Source organism: Molossus molossus, unplaced genomic scaffold, assembly GCF_014108415.1.
Source record: "Molossus molossus isolate mMolMol1 unplaced genomic scaffold, mMolMol1.p scaffold_m16_p_1, whole genome shotgun sequence".
NCBI lineage: Eukaryota > Metazoa > Chordata > Mammalia > Chiroptera > Molossidae > Molossus > Molossus molossus.
The window spans coordinates 109233987-109261829 of NW_023425344.1; the positions used below are offsets into that span (position 1 = coordinate 109233987).

At 35.6% G+C, this 27843-nt stretch overlaps 1 protein-coding gene across 1 annotated transcript in view; it reads right to left on the minus strand.

Moving 5' to 3' along the window:
• The window catches only part of MALRD1 (MAM and LDL receptor class A domain containing 1), a 594562-nt gene that overhangs the window by 347131 nt on the left and 219588 nt on the right, over positions 1-27843 (minus strand). The window contains 1 exon segment of the mRNA XM_036270540.1: positions 20278-20569. Coding sequence (XP_036126433.1) covers positions 20278-20569 — 292 coding nt within the window.

Genomic DNA, 27843 nt, shown 5'->3' on the forward strand with positions numbered 1-27843 from the left:
AGGTAGGCAAAGGGCAGGGGAAAGGGGGACACCTGCAATTATGTCAACATTAAAATATTAATAAAATAAATAAACAAATGAATAATATTGAATATAAGCTATAATTTAAAAAAAGAATATGATAAATCAATAATGCTCATGAATGTAGGTACAATATTCTTTAATAAAATAGCAAATGAAATCCAGTGATATAAAAGGTAAAATACTGAATGAAATATTTATGTTAGGATGTAAAAAAATTTGTTTGTTATTAGTCAATATAAAGACCCATATAAATTATACAAAAGGAAAAGAAAACACAACGTTTTTTCAATAGATGCAGCTGGGGAGAATGACCATGACAAATACTTGGCACCCAGCAGAGCAAGAGCTAGACTGCATGTCTTTGATGATGGCTCTGTGTTCTTACAACTGCACCAGAGCACCATGGACTCTCTTCTTTTAACCCTTTGCCTGTGCCAGTCAGTACTCTTCCATGGCAGCTGTAGAATATTTGAATATGCAAAGCATCTGTTGATAGTGGTATAGTGGGAGTCTAGAAAGCATTCAATCAAACAAATCCACTTTTACCTGTGGATTTCATTTCTTCTTCATCATCATCAAGTGCATCTGATAAAGCACTTTGAAGTAATCTCTTTTCTTCAATGAGGTTGGGAAATTCAAAACTAATTAATTAATTTCTCCACTAATTCAATACATATACAGAGGCAGTTTTCATATAGTATAAAATCTAGGGCTTGACATACAGGAATTTGAACTTTTCAAAAAGCTAAATAACTAATATTTACTAATAAAGTATATATGGGTGGTAAGGACAGAAAGTATCAATCAAATTAAGTTTTAAAATATGTATATCAAGTTAACATTTATTATGAGATCCCTGATAATTTTTAGGTTGATGAAAAGGGTAAAGATATGAATTAAATTGTATTGGGATTTTTTTATTGTTGACAATTATCATGGTGTCATAGAGCTCAGGAAATCATTGTTCACAGAGTTTTTAACTCACTTATAGAAAATTACTCATCAATTTTAACAACTTTCAGTTTATTAATTTGTCTATAGATTGCTGGAAATACCAAAAAAAAACATACTCAGAAATCATAATCTACTATTTCCTGGAATCACTACATTTAAATCATATCTAATATTTTTCCTTTACCATATATGGTTATTGTAACAAACTTGTCTCTATTTCCTCAGTGGTCAAATAATGCATGGTAACTCATCGCTTTCATAACAACAATAACAAAACAGTAATTATGAGTAACACCTATAAAGAATTTACTATTGCTAGTAGTCACCCTTATCAATGTTTTACATATGTTATTCAAGCTTCACAGCAACTCTGTTGGTATAGATCTGCTCATCAACCCCATTTTACAAGTGAAAAAAATTGCCGAACAGAGGGTACAAAGTACCTTGCTCAATGTCACAGCTAGTAAGGTGCACAGCTGAGATTTGAATCCAGGGAACTTGGATCCAAAATGCTTATGCTTAACCACTATACATACTGCTACTTGCTTAAGGGCATGAAATGTGTTTTAGTAAGACATTTTTGAGTTTATGAAACATATACATACTTACTAATTTTTACTTAATATATAACAAATCACTCATGTATTTACCCTATTTGTTGTAAACACAATACAATATCAAACCATATTTTTATTTTTACAAAGACCTAAGCTTTCTCTCTATTTTGTTAATATTAATGAACATGTTATATAGAAATAGCATAAACATTAAACTGTTTGAACAATTGTTTTGAATTCAAACATTATGCATAGTTTTGTTTATGCACCTACATATTAACAGCAATATGATATACTTTGCAATTAACTATTTTGAACTAACACACAATCATGTTCTAAGAATTGTGGAATATAATGTTTTATTTATCTTACAATGGCAATAGGCTATAGGACATGAATTTCTCTTTGTGACTTTCACTCCACAATGTATTATTTTCTTACTATGGCAAGCCCTCCTGCCTGTCCCCTGTATCTGTCCTGTTTCTGTTTTAGCTGCATGCATGGCTTCCCAGAAGAGTCCATTTCCCAGAAACCTTTACTGTGATCATGTGACTAGCTGCATGTTTATATCACTGTAACTCCAAATGTCCTGTGGCAACCTTTAAATATGTTCCTTAATGGAGAGCTGGCATACACCTGTTAACCATTTTCTTTCCCTCTCCATCTATTTCATTACCACCATCTTGGATCACGAATTCTGAAGACTCTGGAGGATTGATTTAAATGTAGGGCAGTGAACTGGAAGAACCTTGAGTCCATAAACTCTTAGTTGACGATCATATATGCATATATGTGTATGCATGTATGTGCATACACACTTAAATATATCTTATTGAACTGCTTTCTCATATCACTTATAAAATAAGTTGTGATACTAATAAAAGCATGTAACTGTCTCAAAAAATTTGCATAGAGCTTCAGGAAATACACTAACTTCATGATAGTTTGCGGAAAACCCTGTAGCATTTGTGCTACTAGGCTTTATGCCAATCATTAAATCTTTAATGTAAACTTTTATCATGAAGAGTATTACATTGAAATTTTAGATTTATCTGTATAGGCTATAGTATTAATATAAATTGAGATCTAAGCTGTAAACACTGGTAAAATTGTGTGATATAATTTCTAGAATATGAAAATGTTGTCTTTGTAAGAAAATAAATTTCTACACCATTACTTTATTGTACTATACATGGAGTGTAAATAACTAAAGCATTTAAAAATAGTTGTTGTTGCCAAACCGGTGTGGTTTAGTGGTTGAGCGTCAACCCATGCACCAAGAGGTCACGGTTCAATTCCCAGTCAGGGCACATGCCCAGGTTGTGGGTCAAATCTCCAGTGGAGGACATGCAGGAGGCCGCCAATCGATGTTCTCTCTCATTGATGTTTCTATCTCTCTCTCTATCTCCCTTCCTCTCTCTCTAAAATCAACAGAGGAACAAAAATAGTTGTTGTTATATATGCTGTCTAAGTCATGAAAACATTTTAAAAGTAGCTAATGCATGCACATATTTAAGCAAACATTCTTTGGAAAAGAAATAAGGATGCCAAAATTAAAGACCCTACCCAAATAGCTCTTCAAACAATTTCTCACTACAAAGAATAATTTATGCTAAGTGAGCAGTAATTACTTCTGCACTATCCAACATGAGGAATAAACAAGCTAGTCACAAATTGTTTTGAATTAATAAATGTGTGTTTTTATATATTCAGTGATAGAAAATTTCATTTTTCAATTTCCATGCTGACCTATATTTTTACTTTGATGTTAGGGTCATAGCCACAAACAATGTGAAAACTGTCAAAGCTTCTTGGCTAACCGACCTTTATAATTTTTAGGAGAAAACACTGTGAATCACGTCTAGCCTACAAATGCAAGGGCAATTCAAGGTGGGAAATAGTACCTATAAATTTGTGGGAAGCTTACAAGGAGGTATATCCTTAAAAATTTACAAAAATGACCCTGGCGGGTTTACTCAGCGGTTAGAGCATCGGCCCGCGGACCAGAGAGCCCCGGGTTCGGTTTCCGGTAAGGGCGCGTACCTCAGCTGTGGTTTGGGTCGTGTGGGTGGCAGCCACTCGATGTGTCTCTCTTGAGTCGATGTTTCTCTCTCTCTTTTCCTCCCTTTCTCTCTCCCGCTCAATCTGAAAGATAAATGCAAGAATGTCCTCGGGTGAGGATTAAAAAATAAAAATAAATAAAAATTTACAGAAATGTTTTCCTCAGGCTTTATCTTGTCATTCTTTTAATATTTGCTAAAATGCAAATAGAAAGTCTTCTGAAAAAAAATAAGATCAACTTTTATCTTTCTGTTCTATGTATTGAAATATCATAAATTTTAGCAATGGCTTAATTTTTTTCCAAAAAATTCTAAATTCACATTTTCTTAGAATTTTAATCTTTAAAAGTCTACTTGAGAAAAACCATTTAGCCAGATCTTTAATTCACAAGAATATCAATTTTTCATTATTTATGATCTTACTGAAGATTATTTATGAGTACTATAAAGACAATATATGGACTGACTGGTACTCCCAGTCATGATAAATCTGATGATTAAAAAACAACAACAACAATTAGAATAGTCTTATCTATTTGTTATACATAACCTCTCATATCAAAATAAATTTTCCTACTTACTAAAACAATACATGTATGGAATTTAAAAGGTAAATACTACTTTAAGTAGCTGATGTCGCATCTGACACTTTCTATTGCCATACTGTGCATAATTTTGTTTTTAACTGTTTCTATTGTGTCTGGCATTTTCTGCATGTATCTAAATAAGATATTTATAAAGCTAGTTCATGTTTTTTCAAGGTTAGGTCTAAGCTATTGCCTTTGTCCTATGGGGAATAAGGACTTACATCTTATACGACTCCCTTCTCCACCACATATATTTATCTCCCCTCTTATATCCAAGAGTTGTTATAATTTCTGGTTAAATTCCACTCAGTATTGACATTATTATTATTATTACATAAATATTATCTTTGACTTAACAACATATATAAGTTTATTATACTTGTTCTTATATTATTTTTCTTTATTTAATTATATCCTGTTTTTATTCACTTGACTAACTGAGATATGAACTCCTCTAAATATAGTAAAATTTTTGATATAATTGTATTCTTGTTTGTTTTCTTAAATATATTGTTTCTGCAGTTTGTGCCTCCTGACCCAATCTTGGTTGATTGCCTTATGAACCTCCTACATATCCATATTTGTGAGAATTCACTTTGCCTTTTTAATTAACTTATGTAGGAATTCATTACATATTGAGCTCCAACTATGTACTGGGTAGTAAGAAAAGCAATTTATAAAATTCTTGCCACCATGCAACATAAATTTCTGTGAGAAGGTAAAAAATAAATATATAAATATATGTGATAATAATAATATAAAAAAGGCAATTATAAGAATATTTACAAGAAAAGAAAGTTACAGAACAATACTTTCAGTAATACATATGCAAAAATTCTCAACAAAAATTTATTATATAAAATCTAGTGACAAAAGGAAAGAATAATACATTCTAATCAAGTTGGGTTAATTTTAAGAATGCAAGGCTTGTTCAAGATTTGAAAATCAGTCCGGCTCAGTGGTTGAGCATTGATCCATGCACCAAGAGGTTGCTGGTTCAATTCTTGGTCAAAACACATGCCCAGGTTGTGCCCTGACCATGACCCGATCCCCAGTGGGGAGGATGCAGGAGGAAGCCAATTGATGTTCTCTCTGATGGATGTTTCTATCTCTCTCTCCCTCTCACTTCCTCTTTCTCTAAAATCAATAAAGGAAAAAATTTTAAAAAAAGATTTGAAAATCAGGTAATAGAATACCCATAGTTAGATATTAAAGAAGAAATATCACATAATTTTCTTCACACATTCAGAAATAGCATTTGACGAAAGTTAATATATAATCATGATTAAATACTAGATGAGAAATAAAGCCCTGGCCAGTTTAGCTCAATGGTTAGAGCATCAGCCTGCGGTTCAGAGAGACCTGGGTTCGGTTCCCACTAAGGGTGCATGCCTTGGTTGCAGTTTGTCCCCCGCCCCGGTTGGGTTGTGCGGGTGGCAGCCACTTGATGGATGTCTCTCTCTCTCTCTCTCTCTCTCTCTCCCTGCCACTCTATCTGAACAAAAAAAAAATGAAAAAAATGTCCTCAGGTGAGGATCAAAAAAAAAAAAAAATAGAAAGAAAAGAAATAGAAGAAAACATCTTCAAACTAATAAAAACCATTACCTTAAAATTTAATAGCTAACATTATACTTAATGGAGAAAGATAGGATGCTATCTTCTAAAATCAGAAGCAAGGAAAAAATACCTGCCCACCACTTATTTTTTATATTGTTTGGATATCTAAAACAGTGAGAAAAATAAAGGCTTGAAGTTTAGAAATAAAGAATATTATTTTTATATGTTTTATAACTTTAAATCTTAAAGAATATATGAAAAGATAACTGTAAGAATGATTTATGTGAATTTTATAAAGAAATAGATACAAAATTATCAAAAATCAGTTGTAGTTTTACATCATAGCAATGAACCTTTGTAAAATAATATAGTACTACTAACAATAACACTAAACAATAAAAATTTGGAGATAATTTATTTAAAATGGACAAGAGATATATGAAAAAATGCTCAATGCCATTAATCATCAGAGAAATGCAAATTAAAATGAATATGAGGTATCACTTCACACTTGCCAAAAAGGCTACCATCAATAAATGAACAAACAACAAGTGTTGGTGAGGATGTGGAGAAAAAGGAACTCTCATACACTGCTAGTGGGAATGCAGACTGGTGTGGTCACTGTGGAAAACAATATGGTGTTTCCTCAAAAAATTAAAAATGGAACTGCCATTTGATTCAGTGATCCCACTTCTAGGAATTAGGAATATATTCTAAGAATCCCAAAACACCAATCAGAAAGATATATGCACTCCTATCTTCATAAGAGCATTATTTACAATAGCTAAAATATGGAAACATCCCAAGCTCCCAACAGTAGATGAATAGATTAAAAAAGCTGTGGTACATTTATAAAATGGAATACTACACAGCAGTGAAAAGGAAGGACCTCATACCATTTTTGACAGCATGGATGGACTTGGAGAAGATTATGCTAAGAGAAATAAGCCAGTCAGAGAAAGGCAAATATCACATGATCTCACTTATATAGAGAATCTAATAAATAAGATAAACTGATGAACAAAATAGTTTCAGAGGCATGGATGCATAGAAAAGACTGACAAATCTCACAGGGGAGGTGGGGGGAGGGAAGGGAAGAGATTAACCAAAGAACTTATATACATATATGCATAGCCCATGAACACAGAAAATAGTGTGGTGAAGGCCTGAGATGGTGCAGAGGCTGGGAGGAGGGGGAACAAATGGGGAGTAAGTGAGGGACATTTGTAATACTTTCAACAATATTATATATATTATTAAGAGTTTCCCAGATAAGGAAAAGCTCAGGAAACTCATCACCACCGAACTGGTATTACAAGAAATGTTAAAGGTACTTCTTTAAGAAAACAAAAGAAAAGAAGTAACATAAGTGTAAAGAATTAAATGGCAATAAATATACACCTATCAATAATCACTTTAAACATAAATGATTAAATACTGCAATCAAAAGACATAGAGAAGCTGAATGGATAAAAAATACAAGACCCATCTATATGCTATCTATTAGACACCCAACTCAGAACAAAAGATACATACAGGACTAAAAGTAAAATGATGGAGAAAGATATTTCATGAAAATTGAAATGAAAAAAAAAATGCCGGGGTAGCAATACTTACATCGGACAAAATAGATTTTAAAACAAAGGTTATAATAAAAGACAAAGAAGGACACTAAACAATGATAGAGAAAGCAATTCAACAAAAGGTCTAACTGTTGGAAGCTTTTATGTACCCAAAATAGGAGCACCTTAATATACAAAGCACAAATTGATGGACATAAAGGGAGAGTTTGACAGTAATGCAGCCATAGTAGGGGATTTTAACACCCCATTGACATTAATGGATAAATTTTACAGAGAGAAAATCAACAAAGAAACAGCGGCTTATAATAACACCCCAGACAAATTGGTTTAATTGATATTTTCAGAGCATTTCACCTCCAAGTAGTGGAACATACATTCTTTGCAAGTGCACATGGAACATTTTCCGGGGTTGACCACATGCTAGGACATACAACAACTCTAAATAAATTTAAGAACATTAAAATTATATCAAACATTCTATCTAACCATAATGGTAGGGAACAAACTCAATTACAAGAAAAAAATTGAAAAACACACAAACACATGGAGGCAAAATAGCATGCTACTAAACAATGAATGGGTTAACAAGAGATCAAAGAAAAAATTCAAAAGATACCTTGAATCAAATAAAAAACAAACAAACAAAAAACACACCATAAAATCTATGGAAAACAGTGAAAGCAGTCCTAAGAGAAAAATTAATAGCAATATAGACCTACCTAAAAAACAAACAAACAAACAAAGAGAAATCCTCAAATAAAAACTATAACTTTATAACTAAAGAAATGAGAAAAAGAATAAACAAAGACCAAGGTCAGTAGAGTGAAGGAAATTATAAAGATCAGAGCAGAAATAAACAAAACAAAGTCTAAAAAAATATATATATATATAAAAGATTGATAAACCAAGAGTTGTTTTCTTGAAAAGATAAACATGATTGATAAAACTTTAACCAGACTTATCAAGATAAAGAATGAGAGGACCCAAATAAATAAAATCAGAAATAAAAGCTGAGGTTACAACTAATACCACAGAAATACAAAGGATTATAAGAAAATACTACAAACAAGTATATGCCAACGAGTTGGACAACCTGGAAGAAATAGATAGATTCTAGACACATCCAATATTCTAAGACTGAATCAAGAAGAAACAAAAAATTTGAACACACTAATTACAACCAACAAAATTGAAGCAATTAAAAAAAAACACTCCAAATAAACAAAAGTCTTAGACCGGATGGCTTCACAGTTGAATTTTACCCTGTATTAAAAGAATTGACAACTATCCTTAAACTATTCCCCAAAAAATTAGTAAGAGGGAAAACTACCAAATTCGCTTTATGAGGTTGGCATTATCCTGATTCAAAACAACAAACAAAAAAACATTAAAAAAATGAAAAGTATAGGCCAGTATCTCTGAAGAACATAGATGCAAAAATCCTCAACAAAATATTAGCACACTAAATTCAGCAATATATTAGAAAGCTCATACACCATGATCAAGTGGGATTTTATTCCTGAAGTGCAAGGCTGGTTTTATATCCACAAATCAATTAATGTGATACACCACATAAACTAAATAAAGGATAAAAATCATCATAATGATGTAGACAAATCATTTCACAAATTCCAGAACCTATTTATGATAAAAATCTCTCAATAAAGTGGAAATAGAGGAAGTATATCTCAACATGATAAAGGTCATATATGACAAACACACAGTCAACATCATACTCAATGGTGAAAAACTGAAAGCATTTTTCTTAAGATTAGAAACAAAACAGGGGTGTCTACTCTCATTATTCTTATTTAACATATTTTGGGAAGCCCTATCACAACAATAAAACAAGAAGAAGGCATCCAAACTGTAAAGGAAGAGTTAAAACTGTCATTTGCAAATGTCGTAATACTGTATATACAAAACCTTAAAGAATTCACCTAAAAAGCCACTAGAACTAATAAATGAATTCTGTAAAGTAGCAGGATGCAAAATAAATATTCAGAAACTGGTAGCAGTTTTATATACCAGTAATGAACTATCAGGAAAGGAAACTAAGAAAAAATCACATTTAAACAATCTCAAAAAAATACCTAGGAATAAATTTAATCAAGGAGGTACAGTCTTGTACCAGGAAAAATTATAAGAGAGAAATTGAAGAAAACTAATAAATGGAAGCATATATCATACTCATGGATAAGAAGAATTAACCTCATTAAATTGTCTATACTACTCAAAGCAACCTGTAGATTGAGTACAATTTCTATTAAAATACCAGTGGTGTTTTAGACAGAAGTAGAACAAATACTTTAAAAATTTATATGGAACTATGAAATACTTTGAATAGCCAGGCAATCTTGAGAAAGAAGAACAAAGGTGGAGGTATCATGCTGCCTTATATCAAACTATACTATAAGGCCATAGTAATCAAAACAGTATGGTACTGGCATAAAGCAGACTATTAGATCAATGGAACAGAATAGAGAGCCCAGAAATAAACCCACACCTATATGGGCAACTGATATATGACATAGGATGCAAGAAACCACAGTGGATAAAGGCAGTCTATTCAATAAATGGTATTGGGAAGATACATGCAAAACAAATGAAACTAACCCACCTTCTTACACCATACAAGAACAAATTCAAAATAGATTACAGACTTAAATATAAGACTTGAAACCATAAAATTCCTGGAAGAAAAATAGGCAGCAAAATCTCTGACATTTCTCTTAGCAATATTTTTTTCTTATATATCTCCTTGGAAAGGGAAATAGAAAAAATAAATAAATTGATCTACATTGAACTAAAATGTTTTTCACGGCAAAGGAAACCATCAAGAAAATGAAAGGACCACATACTGAATGAAAGAACATATTTGCCAATAATACATCTGATAAGGGGTTAATGTCCCAAATTTATAAAGAACACAAGGAACTTAATACTAAAAATACACACAGGCTATTAAAAATTGGGCAGAGGACCTGAGGACATACAGATGGATGATAGACATATGAAATGATGGTCAATGTCACTAATCATCAGATACATGTAAATTAAAACCACAATGAGATATCACTTCACTTCTGTCAGAATGGCTATCGTCAATGAATCAACAACCAAAGAGTGTTGGTGAGTACATGGAGAAAAGGGAACCTCTTGCACTGTTGATGGAAATGCAACTTGGTGCAGCCACCATAGGAAACAATTTGGAAGTTCCTCAAAAAATTAAAAATAAAATTGTCTTACAACCCAGCACTTCTACTTATGGGTATATATGCCCAAAGGAACCCAAAACACTAATTCAAAAGGTTAAATGCACCCACATTTTCATTGCAGCATTATTTATTATAGCCAAGATATGGAAGCAACACAAGGGCCCATAAATAGGTGAGGTTAGTGGATAAAAATATAGTGGTATACATACAATAAAATATTACTCGGCCAAAATATCACTATTTTTGATGGCAAGGATGGACCAAGAGGGTATTATGCTCAGTGAAATAAGTCAGAGAGAGAAAGACAAATACCTTATGATTTCCTTATATGTGGAATAAAGAGCAAAATTAAGTAACAGATAAAATAGAAACAGACTCCTACATACAGAGAATAGACTGATGCTTGTCATAGGGGAGGGATGTTGGGGGTTGGGTGAAAAAGGTGAAGGGATTAAAAACTACAAATCAGTAGTTCCAAAATGGTCATGGGGACATAAAGTACAGTATAGGAAATACAGTCAATAATATTGTAATAACTATGTTCAGTGTCAGGTGGAGACATGAAGTATTGGGGGACCAATTTTTAAAGTTATATGATTGTCTAACCACTATGCTGCACACCTGAAGCTAAAGCAAAATAATACTAAATGTAAACTGTAATCGAAAAATAAAATTTTAAAAACGGAATGGAACTATATAATTACATTACAAAGCAGTACTGAGAGAAATTAAATAATACTTGAATAATTATAGAGATCTGGCATGCCCATGAATAGGAAAACTCAATATTGTTGATATATCAATCCTCCCGAAAACTGACAGATATAATGCTATCACTATCAGTGTCCCAGTAGAGCTAACATTTATATAGAAATATATAGGACAGCCCTGGCCGGTTTGGCTCAGCGGTTAGAGCATCAGCCTGCGGTCCGGAGGGACCTGGGTTCGGTTCCCGCTAAGGGCACGTACCTCGGTTGCAGTTTGTCCCCGGCCCTGGTCGGTCGTGTGGGTGGCAGCCACTCGATGTGTCCCTTTCATATCGATGTTTCTGTCTCTCTCTCTGTTCCTCTCTCTCCCTCCCACTCTACCTGAACAAAAAAGATGGAAAAATGTCCTCAGGTGAGGATAAAAAAAAAAAAAAAAAAGAAATATATAGGACAGCCATGGCCAGTTTGGCTCAGCAGTTAGATCATCAGCCTGTGGACTGAAGGGTTGTGGGTTCAATTCCCAGTCAAGGGCACATGTACCTGGACTGTGGGTTTGATCCCCGCAACTAGTCAATGTGTTTCTCTCACGTCAACATTTTTCTCTCTCTTTCTGTATCTCTGTCCCCTCCCTCTCTTCCACTCTGTCTAAAAACCAATGGAAAAATGTCCTTGGGTGTGGATTAACAACAATAGATGATTGATAGATAGATAGATGATAGATGATAGATAGATAGATAGATAGATAGATAGATGATAGATAGATGATAGAGATAAAGATCTGTAGATATATATATGACATAGGATAGAAATATGTAGTAAGATTAGACAAATAGTTCAGTGGAAGAGACAAAATACCAATTTTAGTTCTATACACTTATATGATTAATTAATTTTTGACAAAAGCTTCCAGGCAATCAATAGGTAAACAAAAGTCACTTCAACAAATGATAATATTCTGATTAGATCATTTTATTTTGATTATCTATCTATATGTTTCTTAAAGTAGACAATGTGCATTGGAAAGGCCAAATATCAGTTTAAAAAATAGCACACACAAATATCCTAATTCTCCATATTCTTACTATAAAATGAAAGAAATAGCTTATGTAGAAAAAATCCTAAATTGAAAAACATTTTCTTGGAACAATAATATAGTTAAAAATTAGAGTATTTTAAAATGCATATCTCTCCACTACTATATAAATAGGGTACAGCCAAATGGCATTTTTAGTGTGTGTGTGTGTTTTTTTAATCCTCACCCGAGGACATTTTTCCATTTTTTGTTCAGATAGAGTGGGAGGGAGAGAGAGAGAGAGAGAAACATCGATGTGCAAGGGACACATCGAGTGGCTGCCACCCGCACGACCGACCAGGGCCAGGGACAAACTGCAACCGAGGTACGTGCCCTTAGCGGGAACCGAACCCGGGTCTCTCTGGACCGCAGGCCAACGCTCTAACCGCTGAGCCAAACCGGCTAGGGCCCAAATGGCATTTTTAGTAAAGCTGAAATTTTCTAACATATTAAGTTTATTGGGACATGAAATATATTTGGTTTCACACAATCATATTTTCCTCCCAACAGAAATGTAATCTGTGTTGTTTTACTTATATTCAACCATATGAAATAGCTTCCTTGGTTTTTATTTAATCAGAATGCATTTTGGGGTCTCAAACAGTAAAAATAATTCAATTTTAGTTTGATAACCAAGATAATGCAATAATGTTGCAATTTCTAACTTTGCTTATAATATAAATATTTCAGTGAGGATCAAGTTTATGAAAAACACAATTACATATTATTTAAGAGATTAAAAATGGAGTGTTTTGATTTTTACAGTTCCCAATGGAGGTAAACACAGACAATGGAAAATGAACAAAATACGGTTTATTGTGCAAAGAATTGAGGGCGTCTTAGGAATTAGCTAATCAGACATCACAGAGAATCCAAGGGATACATCCACCTTAGTATGCTTTGATACTTTTTGATATCTCAGTAGTTAATTTCCAAGTCTCAATAAACCAGGTTTTTGCTTAATAAACCTCATGTTAATTTTTCATTGTTCGAGTTCATCTATATTATTTACATGATCTGATTCTATTTGAAAAAAATGAAGACCTGTTACCATTAGAAGTTACTTGTCATCCACAGCGCTCAGTTATAATTTAAATATTACATGCAGTCATCTGGAAAGAAGTACCTATTAAAGTCAAAGCCTTAGAAGTCAATGATGTCCATCAGTTTAATTTGCTGGTTGTCTTCCTTAGACTACCATCACATGTTTACATAAACAAACTCAGTAGTGAATCCCTCGGTGACTATTCTAAGGGCTCTTCAACTACTTTCTTAATCTGCCTCTTCTTCAAAGCCAGATTATCTTCGGTCAGTGTGTTATATCCTCTTATCTTGTACATTCTAATCTCCTTTTCACTAGCCTCGCTCCTTCTTCTCCACAGTTTTCCGTAAAATGTTCCCAGTTCCTAGAGGCTTTAATTGTTCACATTAAATAAAATCATGGCTATGTATAGGACACAGCTGAAACATACACAGGACAAATGCACAATGAAATAATGGCTCACAGGACTTTTGTTGCTGTGATGCTTCTTTTATCATGATCAACAGCCTCTGTTTCGTCACTGAATGAAATGTTCAAAACCTTTTTTATCAACCAGGTGTATTTGCAATAAACTTGACTTTTTTTCCCCTGCATAATACATTGTTTAAAGAGTTTTCTACTGACCTGGGAGTGATGTAAATATATTTTTTCAATATAATTCTTAGCCCTACACCATCCCTCAAATAAAACAGAGTATGAAGAGATAAATGCATTTTGTGAATTGGAATATTAAAACGAAGAGGTGTTCTACTTGGAAAATATTAACTAGGAAAACATTCTGAGGAGTATGCCTCTATATTTAAAAATTAACTTATTATCTCTTCACACCCATGTGGTACCCAACCAACTCATCAACTTCTGTGAATTTTAGTCCTATTTCTTTTTTTTTTCCATTGCTTATTATAAGTAATAAATAAAATCGGAACATTTAGTAATTATATATTTTGGGGGTTTTGTGAGAGCAAGTCCTTTGAAGAGACAAGAGGAAGGAAGAGTCCAAACCATTGCTTTGAGCAATGAATAAAACATGATAAAGAAAAACCAGAAAGTAGACAATATGTTTTTAATAAATTTAAACTTGTAGTTTAATTTCATAAACCCCCCAGCAGGAGTGGCAGAAAAAGGGGAAATAACTGAAAATCAAATATATGCCAAGTATTTTTTTAAACATATATTAGCTCAATTATTTTTCAAATCACTTAGAAATAAATTACAATAATCCCATTTTTACAGACAAGAAACATAAGAATTAGAGAGGTTAAGTAGATCAGGTGGTCAATCACATAGGTAGTAAGCAGTGCAGAGATTCAAGTTCATGACTTTAAACTTTAAATGCATGTACGTTGCACCAAACATTGTGTACAGGATTCGCTAAAGTACAGAGCTGAGTACAATCAGCCAGACTTCCCTAACTCAGGACTCTGGAGCCAGACTCCCCTAACTCAGGGCTTTGACTGATTTGTTTTGCCAGTTTTCTCATCAGTAGGTAGCAGCCCTTTATACTACTGCCAAATATTTCAGGGAAATGAGTGACCTCAAAGAGGAGCTAATGCATTCAGCCCTCATTGCTTTACATATATTTTTAAGGCAAAAGTAGATTACCATGTAATATTCCCAAATATACTTCTTGTACAACTCATTATTTGGAAATTACTGTGGGGACTTAAAATACATATCACACACACACACACACACACACACACACACACACACACGAGACTTGATTTCCTGACCTCTTTAAACTTAGAGATTTTATTAAATATATGCCAATAATACAGAGAATATGATAGTGGCTGAATTTGCAGATGGACATTTAGAAGAGAAATCTTGGTTGATTTTTTTCACATTAAAATCCATTAAATAATAACTTATCCATCATCACATAGCAATCAACAGAATTGTAATCAAAATAAGCTCTTAGAGGGGAGGGGTTGGGGGGCTGGGTAAAAAACGTGAAGGGAATAAAGCAAAAAAAAACCTCATAGACACAGACAACAGTATGGTGATTACCAGAGGAAAAGAGGGGGTGGTGGTGGTAGGAAAAGGTAAAGGGGTGATAATGGTGATGGAAGGTAACATAACTTGGGGTGCTGAACACACAATACAATATAAAGATGATGTATTATAGAATTATACACCTGAAACCTATACAATTTTATTGATCAATGCCATCCCAATTAACTCAGTAAAAAGTTAAAAAGAGGCATTTTTATGAACACATTTTTTCACTCTTACTTATGTTCATGTCACCCAATATATGTAATAGTGGGAAAACATTGAGTCTTCCTTTCTAAAATAAATAAATAAATAAAAATAAGCTCTTAAATATAACTTCTGGAAACTTAATAATAATTTAATACTAATTTTTCTACTAAATCCCTGGGCACATTTTTTTAAATATGCTTTTGTTGATTTCTTAGAGAGGAAGGGAGAGAGAGAAAGAAATATCTATGTGAGCCCTGGCCAGTTTGGCTCAGCGGTTAGAGCGTCGGCCTGCGGTCCTGAGAGACCCAGGTTCGGTTCCCGCTAAGGGCATGTACCTCGGTTGCGGTTTGTCCCCGGCCCTGGTCAGTTGTACGGGTGGCAGCCACTCGATGTGTTCCTTTCACATCGATGTTTCTCTCTCTCTCTCTGTTCCTCTCTCTCCCTCCCACTCTACCTGAACAAAAAATGAAAAAATGTCCTCGGGTGAGGATAAAAAAAAAAAAAAAGAAAGAAATATCTATGTGAGAGAGATACATCCATCGGTTGCCTCCTGCATACCCCCCACTGGGGATCGAGCCAGCAACCCAGGTATGTGCCCTGACTGGAAATCAAACTGGAACTTCTCAGTCCATAGGACTACATTCAATACACTGAGCCACACTGGTTGGGCAATCCCTGGGTCTTATTTGACTAATTAGAATCACTGATTCCAGATTAAGTTTAATTGTTTGTTTCTAAATATATATGTTTTGTCTCCTCTTGTCTCTCCTGTTTTAAGCTTTCCTTGACAGAGTTGTTCACCTACACTCATGAATGTAGATGAAAAGGCTGCACAAATTGGAGTCAATTCCAGAACTTTAATAAATGTAGGTACTGCTTGTGGAACATACTTTCATTTACCCTTTTCTAACCTTGAAAGTTCCAAGTTAAGTGTTTTTGCCATAATAAGAAATTAATAATTATTAAACATTTCAAAGATACACACTTACATACACATTATTCATGACTTATTAAAAAATAACAAAAGGTTATCAATAAGTGATAAGATTTTCAACCCTAAAAAAGAATAGCCAAAACAACCCTAAAAAATAATAATTAATAAATAAGTGATAAGATTGAATGATTATAATATAATATAAAATAATTAAATGCAGTGATCTCTGCAAGAAACATAATTTTGTCAAAAAAACAAATGGTAGAAACATGTTTTAATAAAAATGCAAATAATGAAGACTTAGTCTCAGATGGCTACATTGCCTATGGAATACTGACAAAGGTGCCCCAAAATATGAAATGAGATGATTTTATTGAATAAATGCTTACCTTATACCAGCCATGTGACTAGACAAATTCCATAGGCTACATAAGGTAAGAGCCCAAGAACATAAGAAATAGGTGATAATCTATTCGCGTTATAGAAGAGGAAGCTGAGTCTCAGAGGAGCGCAGCACGTAGAAAGAAGTCTGAGACCAGCCCACTAGAGCACACTACTTGTGCCGTTCACATCTGGCCTCGGGGTGCATGTCTGTGCTTCTATTTAAGTAAGAATACAACTGTCATTCTTGGGAATCTACACATTTTACCCCGACAAATGGAACCCCCTTGTCAGGGACAGACCTGAAAGTGCCCCAGTGTTCACTTCAACTCTTGTGCTCCCTACTAGGGTGGCCATTAGCCAAGAGTAGCTTCTGAGCAACTGAAATGTGGCTAATCCAAACTGAGTGAGCTGTTAGGTAAAATATACACTGGACTTAAAGACTTAATATGAGAACAAGAATGTGAAATATTAATAATTTATAGTGCCCTTGTGTTGAATAATAATATTTTAATACGTTGAGTTAATGAAAATATATTATTAAAATTTATTTTACTTTTTGGACATAACTACTAGAAAATGTAAAATCACATATGTGGCTTACATTTGTGACTCATACTTCTGTGAGACGTCCGTGATGCCGGTAAACTCTACACCAGCTTTCGTGAAGATCAGAGGAAGCAGTACGATGTTTCATTTGTTCAGGATACACACCCCCCCCCATATATAAATAGATTAGATAGGTAGATGATAGATGATAGATAGATAGATAGATAGATAGATAGATAGATAGATAGATAGATAGATAATAAATAGATAGATGATAGATAAATGATAGATAGATGATAGATGATTGATATAGATAGATAGACAGACAGATGGCCTTCTTTTAAAAAATCAGAGACTCCAACAGAGTCCTGTGAATTCATGATGAAATCATAGTTATTCAGAAATATTTCACATTTCAAGTCTCAAAAACTTAAGCTTTTCACTTTCACCAAGAGAAAGGCATATACGTTTGGTCTCTGAGGCAAGGTAAAGGCGCCTCAAATGGTTTCTAGGAACGCTTACTCCACATGTGTTTCCATCTGCTGCAGTTGAATGTAGGTGACACAGAGGAGATTGCTAGGAAACCACTAAATCATTTCACCTCAATTTTCAGAATTTTTCAAATAGCATAAATAAAGACATTTGGTAATTTTTTTGGTTGGGGGAGGTGGGGGCTCTTTCTACTACAGCCATTCATACCAATTATCATACTCGAAATTAATGAACATTGTATCAGCTTTTTGGCCCTTTATTCTTGCCTGCCTGCCTGCCTTCCTCCCTCCCACCCTCCTTTTCTCCTTTCTTTCTTCTGTCCTTCCTTTCTTGTTTATTTTATGAAACCTTTCAGTGTATGTTTGTTTTGGGAAAAAATAAAAACACACTAATATTCAGCTTAGCTCCCTGTTTCCTGTGTTATATTTTATCTCAGATGCTCAGCTACATAAGATTTCTGCTTCAGCCAAATCACCCCACACAGTTCACCTCCATGGTCTGCACGACACCATCTCAGCTCTCTCCCGCCCCTGGACCTGCCCACAGTGCCCTTCCTGTCACACTCAGTCCACAGTGCTCACACTCGGCCTCCCCGTCTTGCAAAATGAAGGGCTCGTTCCTTCCTACCAAGTCCAAGTGTGGTTGGTTCCAACATCTGGGCATCCTGTAAAGATGTCTCAGATTAGATGTTCTCAACTGGATGTTTGCTTCATCATCTCTGTACCTTTATACCATTTTGTTTATTTCTCTTGGCACTTGAGCATATTCTAACTACTATTAGAGTTATTTGAGGTATTTTTCTTGTTCCCCTTTTCCTTGAGTGATTCTGAAGAACAGAAATCCTTTTATTTTCTATTCATCAAAAAATGTAATATAATACCTCAAAGAATAAAGAACTCTAACATTATGAATATGTACCCTTAATTTGATAATTAATATATATTTTCTACCACTTTGTAGATACTTTTGAATTTTCCCTTTGGAAGTTTACAGAAAAATTAACTTATTCAAGATTTCACAGGTTTAAAAATTTAATATTTTCAACAAGATTGGTTTATTCCTCTTGCACCCCATGTAGTAGTTGCTCATTAATGTTTGAAGTGATTCAACATAAAATTTTACTCTCTTTCTGCTCAGATGCTACGAGATTACTTTTTTGTTATGATAAAAATTACTATTAAAAAGACCAGACCCGTACAAGAGCTAGCAAACCTGTCATTCAAACAGCCACACAGACTGCAAAGCAAATTTTTTCTCAAGGAAGTAGGTTAGTCTGAGGTTTCTGAAATGCTTTCACATTTCATTCTTGTACATATACTTATTCTTTAACACAGTCTTGAAATGTTTGTTTGTTCTCCTCTATGTTTTTCCATATAGTGCTAAACACATGGTAGGCAAGGATCCTATTTAACTGGTTGTCAACTGTAAAACATTGACCTAGAAACTTTCTCTTAACTAATTTAAAATGCTCCCTTTGAAATGAATGGGTACAGAGGTAGAAATGGCAATATTCCTTACTGCATCAAACATCTTAAAAGCCAAAGCAAACAAATGCATTCTTCTTAAAGCACTTTTGTTTTCATTAATTATAAGAGAAAGAATTTAGCTACCAAAGAAACGGCACTTTTGTTTTTGATGTTAAACTCATGGTTTAAATATTAATATGTCATATTATCAACTGACACAATTTGCTCTTTTGTCATTTTAATAATACATATTGGTTTGTTTTCATCTCATACCTCTAGTATATTCTGTGCATTCATGGTGCTTGCTATTTTCACTTCTTACATTGTCACTGTATGTTTTATATTGAACATCTATCAAATCAAAATTTTAACATAATTCTTTAGACACATTACCAAAAGATACTTTAGGTTGAAAGAATATATAGACATATTTAGTCATCTAAACTATTTAAATATATAAACTCAGCTACTCAGATTAGATTTGTCAGTCTAACAAGAATAAAGAAAACAGCATAACCACAGTAATGGCTAACTAAGACTGAATATCTCTGCCTTCGGTGTTCATACATTTTATTGAGTGAACCAATATTTTTAAAGATTAAATTGTGTATCAGACTGCAAACAAAGGTGTCTGCTCTTATTTTATTGATCTAAAAAAAAGGCTGACTAAACAGAACTCAGGAACTGCTAAATATACCGAAGCTTGGAGAAAACTTGAAAGATACTTTTATAAGAAAAGGCCTGACAAGTAACTTTTTAGAATACAAAGTTTCTTTTCATGATGAAAGCAGTACATTACTACCTGTGTATGTTATTCCTTTTCATCCCCTTTCTCCCTTCCCACTTTCTACCCTGTAAAACCACCAAACACACACAAACTAAAACGTACCTGTTGGAAGAGGCACCGCTGGCTGTCCGTTCACGGACCGACGGGATGGGAGACAACTCTTCGTAAGCACGATGTCATCCAGTGCAATGTCGCCACGGTGTCCTTTCCCAACTCTGCCTTCAAATGTGAGCCGGAAGTCCTCCTCGCCAGACAGCACCACCTCTTTCCGCTGCCAGAAGTTGCCTTGTTCTGCTGTGAGATTGACTAGGAACTTTGTTTGGTTGGAGACTGATGTCTGGAGCAAGGTGAGTGCCCCGATGCCATTTCCATACAAGTGATAATGAAAAATGATCTGCAACCAAGGATAAGAATATTATACATCGGTAGGACAATTAAATCCAATTTAGTTTCAATTATATCTGATTGCTCTTTTATTCAGTAATAGATTGCAGAAGCGAAACTAAATCTGTATGTTTTACTGCACTGTGAACACTCTAACACGGAGTGAAGTTAGACCATCATATGTTGCTCTGGGAGAAGACAGTACAATATGGATTGAATAGAAATTTTGTTTAAAAAAATGAGCAGAGTTTACTTTCTTTTTGTGGTTTCTAAAAGCAGGATTCCTTGATAAAGTCTTAACATCCACTATCAAAGGGATAAAATATGATTAAGTAGTGATGTATTATATCAAAAGACTTTTCATGATTAAGAAATAGTAGGGACAAGAGACAATCCTTTTCAAGCTCCTGAAACTTATATCATTTTCTCCAAAATAGCAGCGGACTCTATTGCTTATTCCACCACATCCTTGCACTTGAAACACATTTTCAGTTCTACAAGATCCTCCAGGCTCCACTATATATAGCAAAACCACCAGAACAGCAATTATTCAAATTTTACTCAAAATGCTAGAAACGTACTCTAGAAGAGCAGCTTTGGGAGTTTTTCCCTGAGTAAAAATTAATAAACACTTTACTATTTCAAAGATGGACTTGACTAGATTTTTAGTGATTGTTACGTAGAAGGGGAGAGTAAAAAACATTCTGAGAGAAAGAACAGTATAGATTTGGAAAAACAAGAACTCAGAGGGTTTTTATGCTTTTTCTTGTCATTTGTACGAATGAGGGAAAACTAGCTGGGGTTGATCTTCACACAGGAAAAGAAATGATTAAAACACTAGGATTAGGAGGAAGGAAAAATGGCGGCAGAGTGAATGGAGCTACACAGACCATCTCCCAGGACCAAACTGGATTCACAATGAAAATACAGGCAAATCTTCAGGAAGGGGCAACCGAAAGACACCTGGGAGGACCACATAACCAGGGACACCGACTCAATCCTGGTAGGCATGCGAGGATGCTAGAGGGGGCCAGGAGCCCATGGTCCTCAGGAGCCCACGGTCCTCAGCGGCCTGGATGGGGACCAGGGGACTCAGCGGTGGGAAGTTGCTGCTGCCGCCTCGGCTGCGACCCCGCCTGAGTCCTGCGAACTCTGCTGCCTGCTAAGCCCTTGGCTGGTGCTGCACGGACTGGCACGGACTGGCACGGACTGGCTGCGACCAGGGGACTCGGCGGGACACTGCTACCGAGGCTGAGTCCTGCGAACTCTGCGTGATAAGCCCTCGGCTGGTGCCACACAGACTCACAGGGATGAGCGGACTCTGCTGGAAGCTGCTGCCACCCCGGCAGTGTCCCGCTACTGCGGCTCAGTCCTGGGGCTTCTGCTGAGTGCAAAACCCTCTGCTGCTGACACAGCCGTGGCCGCCCTTGGCTGGAAGCAGAGGCCTCGGGTTAAAAGTCCTAGGCGGCTCCACAATGCAGAGTCTAGACAGAGGCTAAATTGGCAGCAGCCACTCACCTTGGGCTTCAGCAGAGGGAAGGCAGACTGGACTGGAACTGTGTGGGGACACTCGGGTTTTGGAGGGTGCTAAGAGATTTCCCTGAGTGCAGCCAAGCAGGACTGTGGTCATTTTACTCCTTCCCAGGGCCCTGGGGAGAGGCGAGGTGGAGGCCCCTCCCTCAGAGATTCAATCCCACCTGGTGGCCATTGAAATGCTAATTGAGGCCCATTAACAACCAGCAGCTGCCCCAACCTCAGGAAATCCTATTACACTGAGCACCTGAGGGAGTTTTTCAGGCAACTCAGAAAACAAAGGTCTTCAGGTAACCTCTTCTAACAGCCTCCAGGAAAAAAAAAAAAAAGCTACAGGATAACTACCATTCCATGGGCTAGCAACACTAACCAGAAAAGCTAAGACTTGAAAGTGGGGTTTAAGGTGGGTCCTCCCTGGCTCATCCAAACCCAGGAGAGGGAATCACAAACAGCAGAACACCAACACCCACAGGGAAAATTTGGCAGACTCCAAAGCCCACTGTGATAGCCAAAATGGTGAAAAACGGAAACAAAAGCCAAATGAAAGAACATGAGACCTCTACGGAAGATGAGCTAAATGAGGTGCAGTTAAGCAAGTTAACAGAACTAGAATTTAGAGCCATGATGTTGAGGAAGCTCAACAGCATTTGTAAGGATATGAGCACCATGAGTAAAGACATAGAAATGTTGAAAATCAACCAGTTGGAAATTAAAAACCAACAGGAAGAAATGAAGAATGACATATTAGAAATAAAAAACACATTGGAAGGTCTAAAAAGCAGAGTAGGGGAAGTTGAGGACCGGATCAGTGAATTAAAAGACAGGCTAGAAAAAATCAGGCAATCAGAAAACCAAAAGGAAAAAACGATTAAAAAACAGGAAGACAGCTTAAGAGAACAGTGGGACAACTGGAAACGGAATAATATTCGCATCATAGGAGTCCCTGAAGAAGAAAAAAATAAGCAAGGGTTAGAGAATATATTCAGAGAAATAGTGACAGAAAACTTCCCTAATTTGGTGAAGGAAGGAGGCATTCAAGTTCAAGAGGCATAGAGAGCCCCAAGTAAGAAGAACCCAAACAGGCCCACACCAAGACACATAGTAATCAAACTGCCAAAAATTAAAGACAAAGAGAGAATCCTAAAAGCAGCAAGAGATAAGCAACAGGTTACCTACAAAGGAAACCCCATAAGGCTCTCAGCTGACTTTTCACAAGAAACACTACAGGCTAGAAGGGAATGGCAGGAAGTAATCAAGGTCAAGAAAAACAAGGATCTGAATCCAAGACTACTCTACCCAGCAAGGTTATCATTCAAAATAGAAGGTCAAATAAAGAGCTTCCCAGACAAAAAAAGGCTAAGGGAATACATTAGCACCAAACCAGCACTGCAAGAAATGTTAAAAGAACTGCTGTAATTACTAGGAGAAATAGGAAGAAAAATAGGACCACACTAAACAAAAATGGCAATAAATAAGTACATATCAATAATCACCTTAAATGTAAATGGACTGAATGCTCCCATAAAAAGACACAGAGTAGCTGATTGGATAAGAAAGCATAACTCATCTATATGTTGTTTACAAGAGACCCACCTCACAACAAAAGACACACATAGATTGAAAGTGAAGGGATGGAAAAAAATCTTCCAAGCAAACGGAAAAGAAAAAAAAGCTGGGGTAGCAATACTCATATCTGATAAAATAGATTTCATAATGAAGGCCATAATTAGAGACAAAGAAGGCCACTACATAATATTGAGAGGAACTATCCAACAGAAAGATATAACCTTGATAAACATATATGCACCCAATAGAGGAGCACCAAAATATGTTAAAAAACGTCTGGAGGACTTCAAAGGAGAAATCGATAGCAATACAATCATAGCAGGGGACTGCAACACCCCGCTGACACCGCTGGCTAGATCCTCTAGACAAAAAATTAGCAAGGAAACAGAGACTCTATATGAAGCACTAGACCAAATGGATTTAATAGATATCTACAGAGAACTATACCCCAAAAGTACAGAATTCACATTCTTCTCAAGTGCACCTGGGACATTCTCAAAAATAGACCACATGTTAGTGCACAAACTAAGTCCCTACAAGTTCAAGAAGATTGAAATCATATCAAGCATCTTCTTAGATCACAATGGCATGAAACTAGAAATCAATTACAAGAAGAACATAGAAAGACATTGGAACACATGGAAGCTAAATAGCATGTTATTAAACAATGAATGGGTCACCGGGGAGATCAAGGAAGAAATAAAAAAATTCCTGGAAACCAATGAAAATGAAGACACAACAACACAAAATCTATGGGATGCAGCGAAAGCAGTTCTGAGAGGGAAGTTCAGAGCACTACAGGCCTACCTCAAAAAAGAAGAAAAATCTCTAATAGACTATCTAACCTCACAACTTAAAGAAATAGAGAGCAAACAAAAAGAAAACCCCAGAGCAAGTAGAAGGAAGGAAATAGTAAAGATCAGAGCAGAAATGAATGACATTGAGACCAAAAAAGCAATTCAAAGGATCAATAAAACAAAGAGCTGGTTTTTCGAAAAGATAAACAAGATCGATGGACCCTTAGCTAGACTCACCAAGAAACAAAGAGAGAAAACCCAAATACACAGAATCAGAAATGAAAGAGGAGGGACAACAGCTGACACCACAGATACAAAAGATCATTAACAACTACTATGAACAATTATATGGCAACAAACTCGACAATCTAAGCGAAATCAACAAATTTCTAGAAACACATAGTCTCCCAAAACTAGATCAGGAAGAGATAGAAAACTTGAACAGAACAATAACAACAGAAGAAATTGAACATGTAATCAAGACTCTCCCAGCAAACAAAAGCCCAGGCCCAGATGGCTTCATGGGGGAGTTTTACCGAACATTCAAAGAAGAACTAATACCCATTCTCCTCAAACTATTTCAAAAAATTCAAGAAGAAGGAAGACTTCCAAACTCGTTTTATGAAGCCAGCATAATTCTAATTCCAAAACCAGAAAAAGACAATACAAAGAAAGAAAACTACAGGCCAATATCCCTGATGAACATAGATGCCAAAATCCTGAACATAATACTAGCAAATCGGATCCAGCAACACACCAAAAAAATTATCCACCATGATCAAGTGGGATTCATCCCAGGGATGCAAGGCTGGTACAATATTCACAAATCCATAAATGTGATACACCACATAAATAAAATGAAGAATAAAAACCACATGATAATATCAATAGAGGCTGAAAAAGCCTTCGACAAAATCCAGCATCCTTTTCTGATAAAAACGCTCAGCAGTGTGGGAATAGAGGGATCATATCTAGACATAATAAAGGCCATATATGAAAGACCTACAGCCAACATCATACTCAATGGGCAAAAACTAAAAGCATTTCTCTTAAGAACAGAAACAAGGCAAGGATGCCCACTTTCGCCACTCCTATTTAACATAGTACTGGAAGTCTTAGCCACAGCAATCAGACAGGAAGAAAAAATAAAAGGGATCCAAATTGGAAAGGAGGAAGTGAAATTGTCATTATTTGCAGATGACATGATACTATACCTAGAAAACCCCAAAGACTCCATCAAAAGTTTACTAGACTTAATAAATGAATTTGGCAAAGTATCAGGATACAAAATTAATGTCAAGAAATCAATGGCATTCTTATACACCAATGATGAATTTATAGACAGAGAAACTAAGCAAAAAATCCCATTTACCATTGCGGCAAAAAAATTAAGATACCTAGGAATAACCTTAACCAAAGAAATAAAGGACCTATTCCCAGAAAACTACAGGTCATTGAAAAAAGAAATAGAGGAAGATATAAAAAAGTGGAAGCACATACCCTGTTCATGGATTGGAAGAATTAACATCATTAAAATGTCCATATTACCCAAAGCAATCTATAGATTCAACGCAATCCCCATCAAAATACCAATGGCATACTTCACAGTATTAGAACAAATATTTCAAAAGTTCAATGGAACCAAAAAAGGCCTCGAATAGCCACAGCAATCTTGAAAAGGACGAACAAAGTTGGAGGGATCACAATACCAAATTTCAGGTTATACTACAAAGCTACTGTAATCAAAACAGCCTGGTACTGGCACAAGAACAGGCATATAGACCAGTGGAACAGAACAGAGAACCCAGAAATGGACCAAAGGCAATATGCTCAATTAATATTTGACAAAGGTGGCAAGAGCATACAGTGGAGTAAGGACAGCCTCTTTAATAAATGGTGCTGGGAAAATTGGACAGCTACTTGCAGAAAAATGAAACTAGACCATCAACTTACACCCTACATGAGAATAAACTCAAAATGGATAAAAGACTTAAATGTAACTCATGAATCCATAAAAATTCTAGAAGAGACTGTAGGCAACAAAATTTCAGGCATCATACGCAGCAGAATTTTTACTGACACATCACCTAAGGCAATAGAAACAAAGGAGAAAATGAACACATGGGACTACATCAAACTCAAAAGCTTCTGCACAGCAAAAGAAACAATCATCAAAATGGAAAGGCTACCCACTGTATGGGAGAGCATAATTGCCAATGATATATCAGATAAGGGGTTAATTTCCAATACATACAGAGTGCTCATACAACTCCACAAAAGAAAGACAAAGAATCCAATTAAAAAATGGGCAGAGGAACTAAATAGACACCTCTTCAACCAGGACATACAAATGGCTAAGAAACATATGAAGAAATGCTCATCATCACTAATCATCAGAGAGATGCAAATTAAAACAACAATGAGGTATCACCTCACACCTGCCAGAATGGCTGCCATCAACAAATCATCAAACAACAAGTGTTGGCGAGTGTGTGGAGAAAAGAGGACTCTAGTGCACTGCTGGTGGGAATGCAGACTGGTGCAGCCACTATGGAAAACAATATGGTGTTACCTCAAAAAATTAAAAATTGAACTTCCATTTGACCCAGTGATCCCACTTCTAGGAATATACCCTAAGAAGCCTAAAATACCAATCAGAAAGAATATATGTACCCCCATGTTTGTAGCAGCACTATTTACAATAGCTAAGATCTGGAAACAGCCCAAGTGTCCATCAGTAGACGAATGGATAAGCAAGCTGTGATACATATTCACAATGGAGTACTACGCAGCTGTAAGAAAGAAAGACCTCTTATCCTTTGAGACTACATGGAGGGACCTTGAAAGTATCAGCCTAAGTGAAACAAGCCAAACAGAGAAAGACAAGTTTCATATGATCTCACTTATTTGTGGAATATAATGAACATAACAGTCTGAGGAAGGGGGTAGTCCCAGAGACGTGGAAGTGGTGTACAGACTGACAATCCCCTAAATAGGGGGGTGGTGGGGAAGAGATAAAACACAGAACTTATATGCATGTATGCATGAACAGTGGACATGGACCACAAACTGGGGAAAGGGCAGGGAGGGAGGGGGAAGGGGGAATCAGTGGGGGAAAAAGGAGAAACATCTGTAACAAAAATTAATTAATAAAAAAAACCCCACTAGGATTCATGGATAGCATACTCTAGAGAAAGAGGAACGGATGTGTTTAAAGGGTAAATAATGTGATTAAACAGTACATGCAATGCATACTTCAAAGAGCATCAAGACTAGGTAAGCCATGTCAATGACTCAGTTCAAATTTCCCAGCTGATGAAACTTTCAGGCATTATTCTATGATCCAAACACATGTCTTCTATTTGTTAACCAATTAATGTTGAAAAAC